At 42.9% G+C, this 15,871-nt stretch overlaps 1 protein-coding gene across 1 annotated transcript; it reads left to right on the plus strand.

Annotated features, from left to right (window-relative positions):
* Positions 1 to 4,677: 4,677 nt before the first annotated feature.
* On the plus strand, positions 4,678 to 12,876 carry NCALD (neurocalcin delta; the record flags this gene model as incomplete). The annotated part of the gene is made up of 3 exons (XM_080340110.1): positions 4,678 to 5,055; positions 11,865 to 11,970; positions 12,256 to 12,876. 3 exons carry the CDS (start codon positions 4,678 to 4,680, stop codon positions 12,351 to 12,353), a joined length of 582 nt encoding a protein of 193 aa, XP_080196236.1. The 3' UTR covers positions 12,354 to 12,876.
* Positions 12,877 to 15,871: the final 2,995 nt, after the last annotated feature.

A 15,871-nucleotide genomic window follows, 5' to 3' on the forward strand; every position in this document is an offset into this window, starting at 1 on the left:
TCAAGGAAGCTGGTACTGGTATGTCCATCATGCAGTCATCTCTCAGCTGTGCTAGAGAAGTGTCCTCTTCACTATAGTGTAGTGTTACCAAAACAATCCCAATTATACCACAGAATTACCTCTGTGTTCATCCTGTGGCTTTAGGACTCTATAAACTGGCTTTACAAAAGGCTTCCTCCACTGCACAGTGTTATCTCTCTGTCCCTGAAACATTGTTCCCTAAAGCTCAAATTTTGTTATCTAGTGCTTTCTAATTTTAAATTATGGAATAGCACTGAAACCATAAAATGGAGCCTTCGTTGCTTCTTTCTGAAAAAAATTCTGCCTTCATTTTTATACAGTTGGTCTCTGTAGCCAAACCTATGGTGTGATTTGCTTTGCTAACTTTGCAGGAAATATATCAGGCAGGACTTTTCTTCAAACTGTTTCTTTACACCTTTCACATGCTTTGTACCCTGTTAGCTATCAAGTACTCAATATTCTAAGTTCTCCATTTTTAGAGCAACACCTCCCTGGACAAGAGCCCCCTTCTCATTACACTTTTTCTCAGCAGTAGACTTTCCTTCAGATTTAAGCCTAAGTAAAAGTTAAGATGTCTTGTTTTCTTTGGCAGACTGAACTCATTAAAAAAAAAATAAAATTAAAAGGGTTGTCTTTTTATGATGGGTGTCATGTTTGACAAGCAAGAGAATTGTTGGAAATGTGTTGCTACCACTTGCTTATTATAGCAAACCCGCAACAGAAAAAGATTTTTTTAAAAATGATTTCTTTTAAAGAAATATGCATTGGATTCACACAGCAATGGGTTAGTTGTGCACCCACGGCTGCTGCAGCTTCCCAGCTCCTGCAAGGCTGTTGCTTAATCAGAAAACGTTTGCCTTACCCTGAGGTTTCAGATCGAGGTAACAACTGTAAATGAGCAGCAGCAAACTGCTCACAAGAGACGTGTGGTAGAATGTGTTCATCACCTTTCTGTCCAGCCAGTTCCTCCCTTTTGAGGAAGGCTGTAACAGCATAGATGTGCACACAATATACTGCACTGCAGGGAAAGTCAGTTGGTGTGGTGTCGGTCGCCACTTCATTTATTTGTTCTCTTAATGTCAAATTATCACAGCCTGTTGTCTGTCAAACAGCTCTATCTTTAGTCTCATCTTAAAAACTCCACACCTAGACCTTATTAGAGCAAACTCCAAGTACTTCCTTTATGGAGCAGCACCTATAATGTTCCTAAAATAATCAGCAAACGGAGATTCTTTCCATAGCAACCACACAGCAGAAGATCTTTCTGATCTTCTCTAGTTGTTGGCTGAAATGGTATCTAGTTTTCAAACCAGAAACACACCACATCCTTTTACTGAACAATATTCCCTTCAGAATTAAGGTCTTAATATTTTTGTATGTCGTGTTGTCCGACATAGGAAGTCATTCATATATATTATGTCCAACAATATTGTATCAGGCAAAGAAATTGTAGAAATGCAATAATCATTAAACCCTTCATTTGCCTTTGTTTGTATACCTACAGCATCCATTTCTCAGTATTGTTGACATTTTACTTTGCCACTGTGATTGTCATGCACTATTTCCTTGCTGTATTTTTAACATTTAATCATTTATCAGAAATTTGAAAGATCTACAGAGGTTATAAAGTGTGAATAATGCCTCAGATCAGATCCAATTTTATTTTTATTCTGTGCATTTACTACTGTCATTATTAGCTGACATTCTTTTAGCTCACTGTACTCTGCCCATAATCTAATCCATCCTGAAGAGGCAGGCAGCAGTGTACAAAGTTATTATAAGGAGCTTCAAGTGTCTTCAAGGATTTTCTGTACTTGGACTGCAAAAGCATTTTGATCTGCTGTTGATAGAATGGGCACAATAAATCCCATCGTTACAGTTCCTAGAACATCACCTATTAATAAGGAACAATCTGGAGGGAAAAGAACATAATACAAATTCATCACAAGCAGACTCAGAAATAATCCTTCGGGTTTTGACTGCATTGCTTGGCATCATAGCGGCTGTGAATTTCAACCCCATCCTGCAAGTCACATATGGTTAGCTCTTCCTTTTTGCCTGGAGAACAGAGATTTTTCTGATTGTGAAGGTTTGCTCCTACCAATGCAAGGCAGCCCATTCTGTCATTCTTTATTTTTTATTATTTGGTAAAAATATGTTGCACCTGCAGCCATGTGCAGCTATAAAGGCATAATTTTGTGGACTGAAACACATTCTTATTGGCTCCCTCTTGAAGTCCACTGTCTGCCTGTCACCTCATTATTTTATTTTTCAGAAGAACCAGGTCTGGAATTGTGGAAGCCGAGTTTCACGTTTTCAAATGTTTAGATATGAAAGAGCAGCAAGGGATTACATCGCTAATGCCAGCTCAGTCCTACCGCAGCTGGCTTGTACCTTAGCCAGAGACCTTCTCTTTCTACTCTGCTGGTCTGGCAAGTGTGCAGCCCCGGGGCTGTGGAGCAGCTGCCACCACCGCGGCTGTGGGTGGCTGCCACCTACTCTGGTGATCTTACTGGTTTGCTTTTTGCTAAACTGATGCTGCTCTAAACTAAGCCTGGACACTTCACTTGTCCAGTTGCTTTCCTATCCTGCTGGCAAACTCTGCTCGTGTTGTTTTGCCTGACATAAACCCGTCTGGCTGCCCTCATGTAATCCATTCGCTCAGATAATTCCCAGGTTGTTTATTGTGGACCCTGTCCAACACCTGCTGAAGGCAGTGCAACCTTCAGCTGCCTCGGCAGCTGTTAGACTAGGCCTATAAAACAGGGACATTTTTTATATTTTCAGCGTATTAAGAGCTTGGATTGCTTAAAAACTGTACAGTATGTTTTGATCAGGATGAAAGGAGGAAAGACAATAGGAAAAAATTACCTTTTTCCAAGTGTTTTGGAGACATTTTGGAAGAAAAGACATTGCTTGGATTAAGGTGGTCACCCAGACCCCTGAAACAGACAGGAGACAGACAGGCTTCCATCAGGCAGGACCCATCACCCCTTTCAGCCTCTTCTCTGCAAAGAGGGAAGCCTATTCTCCATCCGTTGTGCAGGCAACAAGTTTAGACTAGACATCAAGTTACCAGACAGCCACCAGTGGATCATGTAGAGACACAGATAGATCTAAGATTAATCCCACCGTTTTACCCTAGAGAAATACACTTTTTGGTTATTCTGGTCCAAGAACACACGAGATTAAATAGTCAGACCTCTGGCTGCCTTGGGGAGTTCAAATTCACCTTGGGGAGTTCAAATTCACCTTGGGGAGGAGGGGAACTTCTCAGCACAGGAAACAATTAGCATCAGCTTGAGGGAGACTCTATTTCTTCTTCCCAGGGTCAAATAGAAAAGGTAGTAGATTAGCTTCAAATGGTGGTACATTTTTCACTAGATGCTTCTGACATGTAATGACACTGTATTATTCTTCATTTTTTTAAAGTATTATTTTGGTCTAGGCATCATGCATAAATCCACCTCTGTGGCCCACAGATTCCATTCTGACAACAGTGTGGAAGTCTCGTATATATTTTGCAATTCTACTTAAGTCATTCATACATTGGAATTTATTAATAGTTGTGACTGTCATTCGCATGTCAAATTCTCAGGCAGGTTTCTGTTGATAGAGAATAGCTTCCCACAATTCAGGTATAATGCTAAGCTTCCAGTAAAACTGATGACGTTACCTTTTGGAGCCAACACACTCAGGCTCCAAAACTTAATACCCAAAGGGCAGCAGCTGTTAGTAAATTTGCTGCACAATGTGTTATGTAGCAATTTGCCTTAAATAAAATATAATTAGGGTGATTTCACAGAAGCTATATTCAATAACATCTCTTAGTGGTTAATTTAATGGAAATGAATTTCCAATTTTGTTGTCCAGGTACTTAATGTTTTCTCCTGCTTTTTTTTAAAAGATGTTTTTCAAAGACCTGTGACCACCCAGGTTACTATTACTTAGTAACAGATCCAGTTTCTGGCTGCAAGGAAAATTTAAAACCCCAGTAATATAATTTGGAGTGGGAGAATCCACCATTGATAAAATCTTTACAGATTTTATCTGCATTTTGAACTAAAATGGGAATCAGTCTATGCCAAAAAAGAGAGGCAACTTCTGGGTTGTTCTGTTTGATTCTGGCTATAGAGATATGTCTAGAAGGGCTTTGGAGATCCTGGTATCATCAGTATACACTACCAATGCACCTTGATCCCATTTTGGAGCACGACCAAGCAGCCATAGCCCTTTGTAGCAACCTGATTTCTACCAGAGGTACAAAAAAATGCATCTCCTTGAGATCAGGTTCTTGACAGTTGGGTGACAGGGATGGAGCATGTGCTGCAGCACACAGCCACCAGTCACCTGTGCCTTCCAACATCCATTGCTTACCTTGTGATTTCAAAAGCAAACTAATTACAAAGTAATTACAGTTCTCCAGACTGTGAAAAGACAATGTAGACATTGTAGATTAGGCTTGTTAGTTTTTTCAGAGTATACTCATAGTGGTGGACTCTGCCCAAAGTTTCAATTGATTGCCAAGTGTGAACTATCATCGGAAATCTCAGAATACAGCATACTGTTCTTCTACAGTCTCCAAAACAATAGCTAATAATAATAATAATTCATATGTGTTTATTTTTCCTCTGCAGGTAACATTTTGACACCAATATGGGAAAGCAAAACAGCAAACTACGCCCTGAAGTCATGCAAGATTTGCTAGAAAGTACAGACTTTACAGAACACGAGATCCAGGAGTGGTACAAAGGCTTTTTGAGAGACTGTCCAAGTGGACATTTATCTATGGAGGAGTTTAAAAAGATATATGGGAACTTCTTCCCTTATGGGGACGCTTCTAAGTTTGCGGAACATGTATTCCGCACTTTTGATGCCAATGGAGATGGAACAATAGATTTCAGAGAATTCATCATAGCCTTGAGTGTAACGTCAAGAGGTAAACTGGAGCAAAAGCTGAAGTGGGCATTCAGCATGTACGACCTTGATGGGAATGGCTACATCAGTAAGTCAGAGATGCTGGAAATCGTGCAGGTAAGTGCTGTTCAGAGACACCCCTTGGCCTCCCTCCTTCAAGTGAATTATGAAGTGATGAGACACTGAACGAAAAACTCCATCAGCATTTGGGGTTTTATGATCTTGGTTCCTTGTATAACCGCTTAAATATAAAATGTTCTTTCATATGGCAACGATCATGTGACAATTCAAGCTACAGAACTTAATATCCATTGCGATATCTCCTAAGCAACACAATGTTTAAGAAGTTCTCCCTCGTCAGTTCTGTTGGACTAGGGCACAGCCACTAACCTGCTGATAAATGTGATTCTGTTTTCTGGGAAATAACTGTCAATTGATTACAGCTAATTACAGTTGGACCAAGCAGGTATCTTAGATCAACTAGGTAGTGTACCTTTAAGGAAGGCAGACTCCCTTCACAATAAGAAACAAATCTATTTTGAAACTATGATGTTGTGAAAAAACAGCTCACAAAATTTAAGAGGTGTCTGCATAATTCCAGTGAGGTATGCACACTTAGTATCATGCTAGCTATCTTCATATTAAGTTGCCAGTATAGATAAACCTTATCTGGGTAGACAATGATGCCATACACAGCCTCTTTGGACATGTTTTCCTGCATGTTACTAGGACTCCCACCTCACTTTGGCTTCCTCTAACATGTTTTCACCCTTAAGGCACAGCACTCTACTGAAAGTTTTAAAACATTTTTATATGGTAGTATATTTACACAGCTTGAATCTGTTATCAAGATCCTTTCTTTCCCTGAAAATTTTGAAGAGCTAATTATGTACTGTGTTATTCAGACTTATATTTGTGCCGGAAATCCAAGGAAAGGAATGTAGGCAAATTACACGTTGGAATGGCAAACTGCATGTACACAGTCAGCCTAGCGCGTGGTGCCCTTGTGTTTCTAGCAGGGCTCTTCTCACATCGTCCATACTGTAGGTTACACCACTGCTTGCACTGCTTCAGCAAGAGCAGGTACAAAGCTCAGCTGCAAATGTAGGGTCGTTGTGTCCTCTTTCACTTGTTCTGTTTTATGCTCCTATCTGAGTTGAAGAGCAGGACTGCATTCAGACACAGAGACCTCCCTGTCTCTGTGCCATGACAAACCCCGTGGAACATTTGCATTAACTGATACTCTGTTCTTTACAAATCTTCCTCTCCCCTGGTCAGGGCAAACAGGCTGTCAATTGTTGTTTTTCTAGCTGTATTTCTCCTCACAAGAAGACAAAGAGAATCCTAGAAGAACTAGCAAAGTTGAAAGCAAACACAAGAAGCTAAACATGTGTGAGCATCTGCTCCTCAGGAACTGGAGCTGCCTCAGGAACCACGGGGCCCCTTGCTGCCATGAGCAGCCCAGGACGGCCTCGGTGCTGAATGGCAGCGCAAACCCCACAGACCAGAAGATTTGTAAACAGGGAGAACAAACGCATAAATGTGTTCTTCTCAAATTTAATTAAAACATCAGTGGCTGGGGTCTCTGTAGCGAGTCAGGCAAAGACCAGCAAAGCCAGCAGGTTTTCCCATTTACCCCAGATTTACTCACCAGCATGCTTAGAGGCTGAAATACTCCACCTTCTCTTCATATTCGTGTTGGTAACAAATCATAGCATTGTCCTTTGCAACCATGATGCCATCATCAAATGAAACTGCAGCTTAGGGATCAGCATAGAGCAAATTTTTGTCAATTTATATAACCAACCCAGAGCAACACATTGCATACAGGCCTCAGCCTGGCATTCCAGCCCTCCCACTGCACTTCTTGGGAGGTTTGGCTCTCCCCTCCTTTCAGATTACACCAGAATCTCAACTGAGCCATGCTTTATCTTATTATCTCACCCCACGTTTTGAGGCACTACACAAAAAGCAATTTGGGAAGTAAACAGACTAATAAGCCTGAGCAACAATCATTTCTACCATCATCATCATGGACTGTCAGCAGGTTTCCAACCAGGAAAGCTGCCCTTTCTGTGATGGAGCTTCCCATGAGGCAACATGCTTGTAGATATCACTCTGTTCTCTTCTCCCAGTTTTTTTATGGTCACAGTGATCTCTCTGTATTGCACTGGTCACCTGTAGCTCTTCCCGGCGGGTAGGATTTGTTGTGTAGTCTCTGGAAGCATGTTCAGCTCGTATGTGAAACTGAAGTAGATGAGCACATTTTCTTGCTTTATTGAGAGGTTCCTTTAATGTAGAGTGATTAGACATAAAAAAACAGCTAACAACTCTCACTTTCATTTACAAAAGATTATTATTTTTTAATATGGAAAGACAGGATTCTGTATCAAACGTCTTCCTGGGAGCCCTCAGCCATCACAATCCTTCTGATAGTGAAAAACAGAACTTTGTTATGTCTCTGATATATGTCTCAGAGGAACCTATTACAGGTCCCTTATCTAGCATACATTTGCATGTTGATATAGCAGGATTTATTATGTTTTCATCGGGATTTTTGCATGAGACAGTACATCAAAATGAATGCTAAACGAAACAACATCAATCTAAAAGTCTAAGTTTCACAGAAAAATACTGCCCCTGTTACTGTGGGATTACTGTATCTCAAGTAACATAGGGGCAAGGCATGGTTTTCTTCTTTTTCAGTATGCTTTTCTTTGTGCTTTGGAAGTCTTCTCTCTGCAATGATTTTCCATGTTACGCTGATGGTTACTTGCATTTCCTTTCTCATACTCTGGTCTAACACTGCTGCAGGCAATGCAGGCATTGCACTCTTGCTCAGCATTGCAAGAAGGCACTTGTGGTCACAGTGGTAGGAGCAGTAGCACTGGAACAGCAGAGCTACTGGTTAAGATGGCTCATGTCCCACAGGATGCCAAACAGATGAACATGAATGGTCCATAACGGATTACTGAAGCAATGGGCTGCAGGGCAAACCACCTGCATTCCTTAAAGCTCTGTTTGCCATAGTGTGGTTAACACATAGCCTATCACAGACTCACCACACCTGTCCATGAGCTTCCGCTAGACAAGTCCCCAAAAAGCCCTGCTTAGAGACACACATGAGCCGTGCACATGGAGCTGGCTGCACACTTTGGAGGATCACACAACCTGAAGGACATTAGTGGAGGGCTGATGATTACAGAGCCTAATGAAAGAAGGTCTGTGGGGTACTGCTACACCTACCAGGCATAGCAAATCTGCAAAGTACTGTGGGAAGAAGCTGCATAGCCTGCACTCTTGACAGACCTCACCACAGATCCTCTCAGATTCTCCTGCTTTAGGAATGCTTTTCATGTTCCCCATATGTTTACCTATAATCTAAATAGCCCAGTCCACTCAAAAATAGCCACAGACCAGCTAGAAGATTTGTGTTTGTTCCCCTTGTTGAAATGGGTTATATTTGGTGAGAGTCTCTTAAAATAAGAGTTCAAATAAGAAATGGAAACCTTTTTCTAAGGGTACATTTTTTCACCATATGGAGTCATAAGGCATCTTAAAAATACAAAGCTGAGAGATGAGAATAACACAAACCGAGCACACAGGTTCCACTTGCTGGGCTATCTCATTTGTAAGCCAGGAAGAAACAGAAGCTAATATGGGAAGAAGCAAAAGCTGACATGGCTCTCAGTAAAGGCAATGTCAAAAGTCTCCATGAGATTGAGAGGAAAGCAAATTTTTCAGACTGATTATTCACTTCGTGAGATTTTTAGCTGTCAAAATTTATTTCAACAAAGTAAAGAGGATTGACTGAAAAATTTTGCTGTCATTGCTACCATCATCATAAGAAGCTCTTCGACACTTTGCCAAGTGTAGCAGGAAAGTGCAGCCCTCACCAAGGTTTTTGACCTGAGTGCGTCAATGTCAGCCAGCGACTGGGAGCAAAACTTGTGTGAATTGGTAAAGGGGTGAGATTTGCCCTAAATCACCCACCTTATTTACATGCAGGTGGAAGATCAAAGAGGAGAGTTCAGCACAGAACCAACTAGTTCAGATTAAGCTAGAACCTGTGCTCACTCCAGTGATGCACACCGGGCTCTGAAGGCACAATTTTTTAGTGGTACTCAGGGGCTCCAGGGAGCTGTAAGGAGCCCTCCTGACAGAAATTCACCTGCAAAAGCTGCCATGACTCAGGTAGCTACTCATAGATAACCACCTCCAAACCTTCTCCTGATGAAAGCCACTGATGGATGTCAGCTCAAGTGCTGCAAGGCTGAGGAGTTGTACTCCACATGGAGCAGAGCCCCTGCAGCCTTTCAGTCCCAGGTTACAGCCTGGGTTAGCACAGCCCAGCTCCATGCAATTATCACATGAAACCTGATTCCTTTCAAAGCTTGTTCTTTCAAACACGCAATAAAGAGCTCTGTGTAGCTGCATTGAATTAATATGGGGCAAGTCTCAAGATTCTTAATCAGCTTTAACTGGCTTTTACTTTGGGAAAACTTCCCACTGAACTTCTGAGTAAGGACATAAGAATTTGTCCAGAGTAATCATTTTCAGCATGAAAGGAACGCTCACTATGTTATTCCCATCTGGCTTTCCTAGAATATCTCATCTGTTATTCCCTTCACACGCCTCTGTGAAAAGGACCCTGTAGGATGAAGTCATCCTGAAGTGCTTTTTATTTTTTGTCCTAAAAATCTGCATATTCTTACTATGGTTACTTTGATCATGGTAAACATGCCTGCACTCCTGGTCTGGGGCATTCCTCCCACACTTTGAATGTAGATTGCTGTCCTCTCACCCAGAGCGAGAGAATGACCCCTCCACCTCTCTTCCTACCCCAGACAAAAGCCAGACAGCTTAAGATGCTTAAAGACTGGCAGATTTATAAGCCTCATCTCTGCTCTGACCCTTGTGAGGCTTGCATGCTGATGAGGATGAGGAAGGTGTAAATTCTTACTGTCCACCCTCTCCTTTTTTTTTTTTTCCCCCTCTATTGTCTCCTTCCCCCGGTTCCCTCATGTCTATGTTCACGTGCTGCCTTGTTCATGCATTCTTCTGTTCTCCTGGTTATCAGATAATCACAATTGTGTGGACAGCATCCCTGCTTAGGCTGTGCCCAATACTCTGGCACCCTAATTCTCTTGGGAGTCTTTGAGCCCTCCTGCAGTGCAAATGATGATGATGTTAATGATGATGATGATGATGAAAAGGGTGCCCACCACTTTTTCATTCATCCATCAGCTGCTCACGCTGAAATGTTCTCCTCTGCTCCCCTGCTCGTGTCCATAGCCAGCATTGTAGACTTACCGGAGGGCAGACCAGGAAATCCATGACCACGGTGTTGGTGACATAACTTAGGGAGCAGATGTTTGATTGCGCTGAGCATAAGCAATGAATATTTTATTAAACAGACAAATGCTCTTCTCAAGGTGTAATTCTCTAAGTTATTTAAAGGACAGAATATGTGAAAGGTGAGCTGGTGGCAGAGGAGAAGCCAGCAAGATGTCCAAGGAAGCGGGTGCTCCCCAGTCTGAGTGTAAAATGTCTGTATTACTTAGCAGCACCCTCCAGCTGGTGAATCTGTGCTGTTATATTCCTGGGGCTGGCCCCTGGGGACCCTGGGCCAGGTGACGGGAGAGTGCTAGACAAAGTGCCTTCATGAATGGGAGAAGGGGAGAGGGGAGATCCAGTGAGCAATCGTACTTGTGCCAAGGAGCCCCTCCCAGAGCAGGAGGAAGCTGAGAACAAATTGCTAAAGCAGTCACATCTGCTCTAAGTTATGAACTTACCACCACAGACACCGTGTTTTGGGGGGGAACAAGAGCTAGAATCTGTGGAAGAAAGCGATACACATCTACAGACTGCTGGGCAAAGTGACAGCCCAGTGCAGCACCTGTCAGCCAGAGGCCAATGAAGTGCAAGGGGCAGCAGAAGGAGCTGGTCAGAGCAGGGCAATGCTGCCTTGGACTGGGATGTGCGACCTCTCCAAGCAGCCAGGAGGGTCCCCTGAGGCCACCACCCTGCAGCCATCTGGCTGCTGCTGCGCTCCCGGCTGTGTGGCTCTGTGAAGGTATTTAAGACAAAAAACACTTTTTTACCAGTACTGCATTCTCACATTTGCAGGCAATGTTTGGATAACCAGTTCAGAGACAACGACTCATCCCTGGTTTAAAATTAAAATTACCTCATTCTTAGGGGCTGATAGTACCATATGTGACTAACAGAATTATCTGTGCAGAGAATAGCTACAGGTGGCAACGGTGTCGTGTGGGACCAGAACATCTGCTGCTGTGGAATGAACTGTGAATGGGGCTTTGAGCTGTGTACACACACCAACCCCCAAGGAAAAGGACAACTCCTTGCTGGTCAAGTCTTCATTATCATCTGTGAGACAAAGCAAACATAGAGAGTGGGTCACTGCCCTCTCCATGGGCAGGATGCTGACCAAGGGGGAAGAGAAAGGAGACTGGGGAAGAAGCAAAAGCAGGGTGAGGGGACAGGGGTGGTGAGGACAGAGTCTGGGTAGCTGAAGCATAGAAGCACATCACAGCATGGGACAAGACCTTGGTGGTCTTACCATTCCCCCAGGCACGGGGAGCTGCCAGAGTCTAACGTGCTGTACAAGTGATAAATTCATCTGAAGACTGTTTTAATAAGGAAAAATGTAACCTTGGTCCAAACCCAGATTGTGTTAGACCGTGACTAAATAAGGAAACACACTATTTCATAAAAGATCTTCCCACTGAAGAGGGCAGCTGCATGTACTGGTGCCATCCAATTTCCTTCAGCCTCCAGAGAGCAGGTCCCAGATGATGCTGCTGGGATATTTTCTGCTTATTTCTGTCACCAGGAGATAATCCTACCCCTGCACTAAGACAGTGTGTTTCTTACCAGCTCTTTGCTCCTGTCATATCACACAGGCAATCTATAAGATGGTTTCTTCTGTAATGAAGATGCCAGAAGACGAGTCAACACCAGAGAAGAGGACAGAGAAGATCTTCCGCCAGATGGACACCAACCGTGATGGTAGGCACCCTCCAGACACCAGGGAGGCCACCTCTGCCCCCATGCTGATGGGCTGGGGTGTCCTGCCCACATGGGGCGACCCCTCAAACCCACTGCTCCTCCTTTGGCTGCCCAGGCAAAGCCACCACCATCCACAGACAGAGGGGTGCAGGCAAGACTTGCAGGGCTGCTTTCCCAGGGATTTTCCTTGGACTCCCCCAGCTGTCTTCCACCATGCTTGTCCAGAGCCTTCGCAAGTGTGCTGCAACCCACCCCATATGCTAAGCAAACACTTTTATTTTCCAGGAAAGCTCTCTCTGGAAGAGTTCATCCGAGGCGCCAAGAGCGATCCGTCCATAGTCCGTCTCCTGCAGTGTGATCCCAGCAGCGCCGGGCAGTTCTGAAACCATTCTTTGGATGAATTATGTATCTGCTTTCTTTTTTCCTTGCCAAACAACATTCATGGTAGTGTTGCCTCTGTATGGCCAATTATGCCTTCATTTGTGGCATTTATAGCTTCTTTTGTTGTGGATTAATTATGAGAATGCTGAATTGCTCTTAACAATTTGTCCAGAGCAGGGGCAGTACTGTTTTAAACAGATATTGTGGTGTTTTTGTTGTTTTAAAGATTTTGTTTTATTTTATTTTTTTTGTTTGTTTGTTTTAACGTGTCTGTTTTGGAAAGTATGTGTTGAGAAGGAGTAAAGTGACAACAAAATTCTTGGCAGCAAGACACACTGACAGATTTTAGATTGCTGCTTTAGTAGCTGAGTATTCGCCCGCAGGACTTGAATGTCTAGTAGAGGTTGAACCAAAGGGGTTGTGATGGGTGGTGCAAGATTCACCTGGAACCTCCTCTCCTGTCTAGTTAAGGTCAAAGACAGGATCAGGAAGAAGTACGAAAGCTCAAAATGTGCATGGGGTGTACCATCTGCGTCCCTGCTCCTATGCCTCGTCGTTTCAATGCTGTGAACATTTTCCAGGTTGTGAAGGAGAAAGAGGAAAAAAAAAAAAGGTTGACGTTTTTTACTAGGTTTACAGTGGTTGATTTCACACGGCTTTGTCTGAAAATTCAGCAATTTGCAATTCTGAACCCCAAATCCACAACTGACAATACCTCTTGCCGTTTGGGATCAGCGAAGGCAGACACAGATATGGAAAACTGGGTCTTGACAATGACTTTGAGGGAAATGATACATGTTGAATGTGAAATTTTCAGGTTAGTAATAAAGCAGTTTTTACTAAGGAGAGTGGCATTCACATGAGGAACTCACAGACACCTGCAAGCAGCTCCAGCTGAAGCACATCTGCTGTTGTAAATGATCTTGCATGGTATGAAGTTTTGGGTGTGTTTTTGTCTCTCTCCACGTAGCTAATGGAATTTCTGGGCCTGCTCTTAGGGGAAGGCTGTCATCAAAATTTGTTTTAAACATAAAATTGTAGCATTTATAATATTTCATTTATTTTGGTAACATTCGAAAAATCTGTACTGAAATGAGGAAATGGTACGCTTATGGTATATTTATATATATATACAAAAATTAAAACGAAACAAAAAAAAAAGATCAGCTCTTGAGAGAAATGTTGAATGTTTATCTTTTCACCTAGATGCAGGAGTTCTGAAATTTGCTGCTGCAAAACTTTATCCTTTGGTCCAAGTTCCTGTATGCAAAGTTAGTGCACATACATGGGATTTCTTAGGGACTTTACAAGCACTGCTGCAATGGAAAAGCTTTAGCAACAGGAGGCATTATGCTGACTAAATTGGCATTAATCTGTCATTAGCTAAATTCTGCTCTGTGATCCTGTTGGAGAGCTACCCATGGAGGCAGCGCACAGCGCTGGGAATTCGTGAGCTTGTTAGAGTAACCTTTGTCTGACAGGCAAGGTTGGCATTTTGACAAGTGACCTTGTAGATGCTAATCCCCAGTAGCCTTAATTTAAAATAAACTAAGTAAAACAAGTCTGCTTTGCAGGTGATGATTAGCTAAATGCTAGTTGGATGTCATGAATAAGTAGACGAGTATGAATAATTTTTTGTCAAACACTAGCTAGCATGTACAATGACTGAGAGAAAAAATCCTAGACTGAATTTTTCCATACCATTTGCTTTGCCAGCTGCGAAGTGCAGAGCATATTAAAATAAAATAAAAATAAATTGAAAATAACATCGCTAATCAGCTGTACTAAAATTATTATGAGTGGCTAATTACACTCAATAAATGCCTTCAGGCACACACCTTTGTCTCAAATGATCATAGAAATCCAGTTGATTATATATTCCCGTTATATTAATCAAAATACCGAGCAGAGATGAGAAATGAGGAAGCAAAAGAGGTCCAACCACAGCCACAAGCAGATTTCAATACCTGATGCTGTTACAAGCATCACTGGCAAATTTGGCACCAGTTCTGGCTGATGGAAATGTTCCCAGTCTCTTTCTTCCTAATCTTCATTAGCCATCCTGTGCGTAACTCTAACCCTTTCCAGGAGAGCCTGTGCTTACCTTCCTCAGGGTGATTTTCTGTCATGCCTAGAGAGGTTCTGGCCCACTCTCTGTCCTTCACCTCACTCTGGAGTGCGGTGAGGGTTGTTTTTCAGCAGGACAAGCCTGGAGGAGGGTTAGATGGGAACAAGGAGCCCCGCTGCCCCAGCCCAGGGTCCTCCACCACCACCACTGCACGGGCAGGACCGGGTGACGCTGGAGAAACCTGCTGAGCTGCTCACCTGTGGGCTCAGTGCAGGCACCCAGCCCCAAAGCAGCCCAGACCTACAGAACCTGGCGTTTACTGGAGGTGAACTTGGGCACCTTCTACAGTTCCATCTTCTTAATGTTGTGAAAGCAGTTGTGTGTGAATGAAACTTTTAAAACACTGACTTTTATTTCAGTGACTGCATTCCATCTCTTTTTAGTCAAATATTCCTGACCCAGAACCTAATCTTTCAGTTTGTTTTTTGTTTTTTTCTCAATAATTTAGGGGCTTTGGGGCCAGGCTTGCTTCACACGTTAATATTGTACAACACGTGTTTGAAAACGCAACCTACAATATGACCCCAGGCCAGCAGAGATGTAATTCTTCCCACAGGTCACAAAATCTGGAAGAATAAGAATTAGCCTACAGCTGCAGAGGACGTAGCTGGAGATAAGACTAACATATAAACATTTACAGAGTAAACTAAGGTTATTCTTTTACTTGACTACGACTAATGATTGGTATTAAGTTATTAGCTATCCCTTTCTTTCTCTGCCTCTGCATGTGTTTCAGAAGCAATCTACAGCTGGAGTCGTGAGCACCCACAGGCTCAGATCAGCAGGACAGCTGTGGTGTGTTGCACCTCAGATTGCAATTTTCTGCTTTGCTGCCATTCTCATTTGCAATCATAATGGCCTTCATAAACTTTCTGAAGACAAAATAACCTATCCTGTATAAAACAGCACAGCAAGTCAGACACTTTCAAGCGATCAGTTAGCAATATTTCCACATGGGAAGGATGGCAGACAGCACAACCTATTTCACATCACCTCTCAGTTTTGTAGATGCTCTCTCCAGCATTAGTCACATGTGAAAGAGGTAGCCTTCCCTCATGTTGTCCTTCCCTCATGAATTAGTGTAACCTTCCCTCATGAATTAACAAGTACATCCTGCATGTAGACTGAATCCATGGGCAATTCCTGTTCCATTTATCTGGCATTCCCAGTCAGCTTGCCAAACGCTGGGCCAGAAGATGTGAAGTGAGGACTATGGCTTGTGAGATCTGCAGCAGCCTGGCTTGGGTTTAAGGTGCTTTGGGAAGGGAAAAGGGAACATAACGCTTGTAAAACCAGCACGCCTATGTTTTTGTGAGCACTTATGGTTTGAGAGACACTGAAGAAAGATCTGTGTTTCAACATTATTTTAAGCCCTGTGAGTCCACAGCAGTG

The sequence above is a fragment of the Nesoenas mayeri genome (assembly GCF_963082525.1).
Source record: "Nesoenas mayeri genome assembly, chromosome: 2".
Lineage (NCBI taxonomy): Eukaryota > Metazoa > Chordata > Aves > Columbiformes > Columbidae > Nesoenas > Nesoenas mayeri.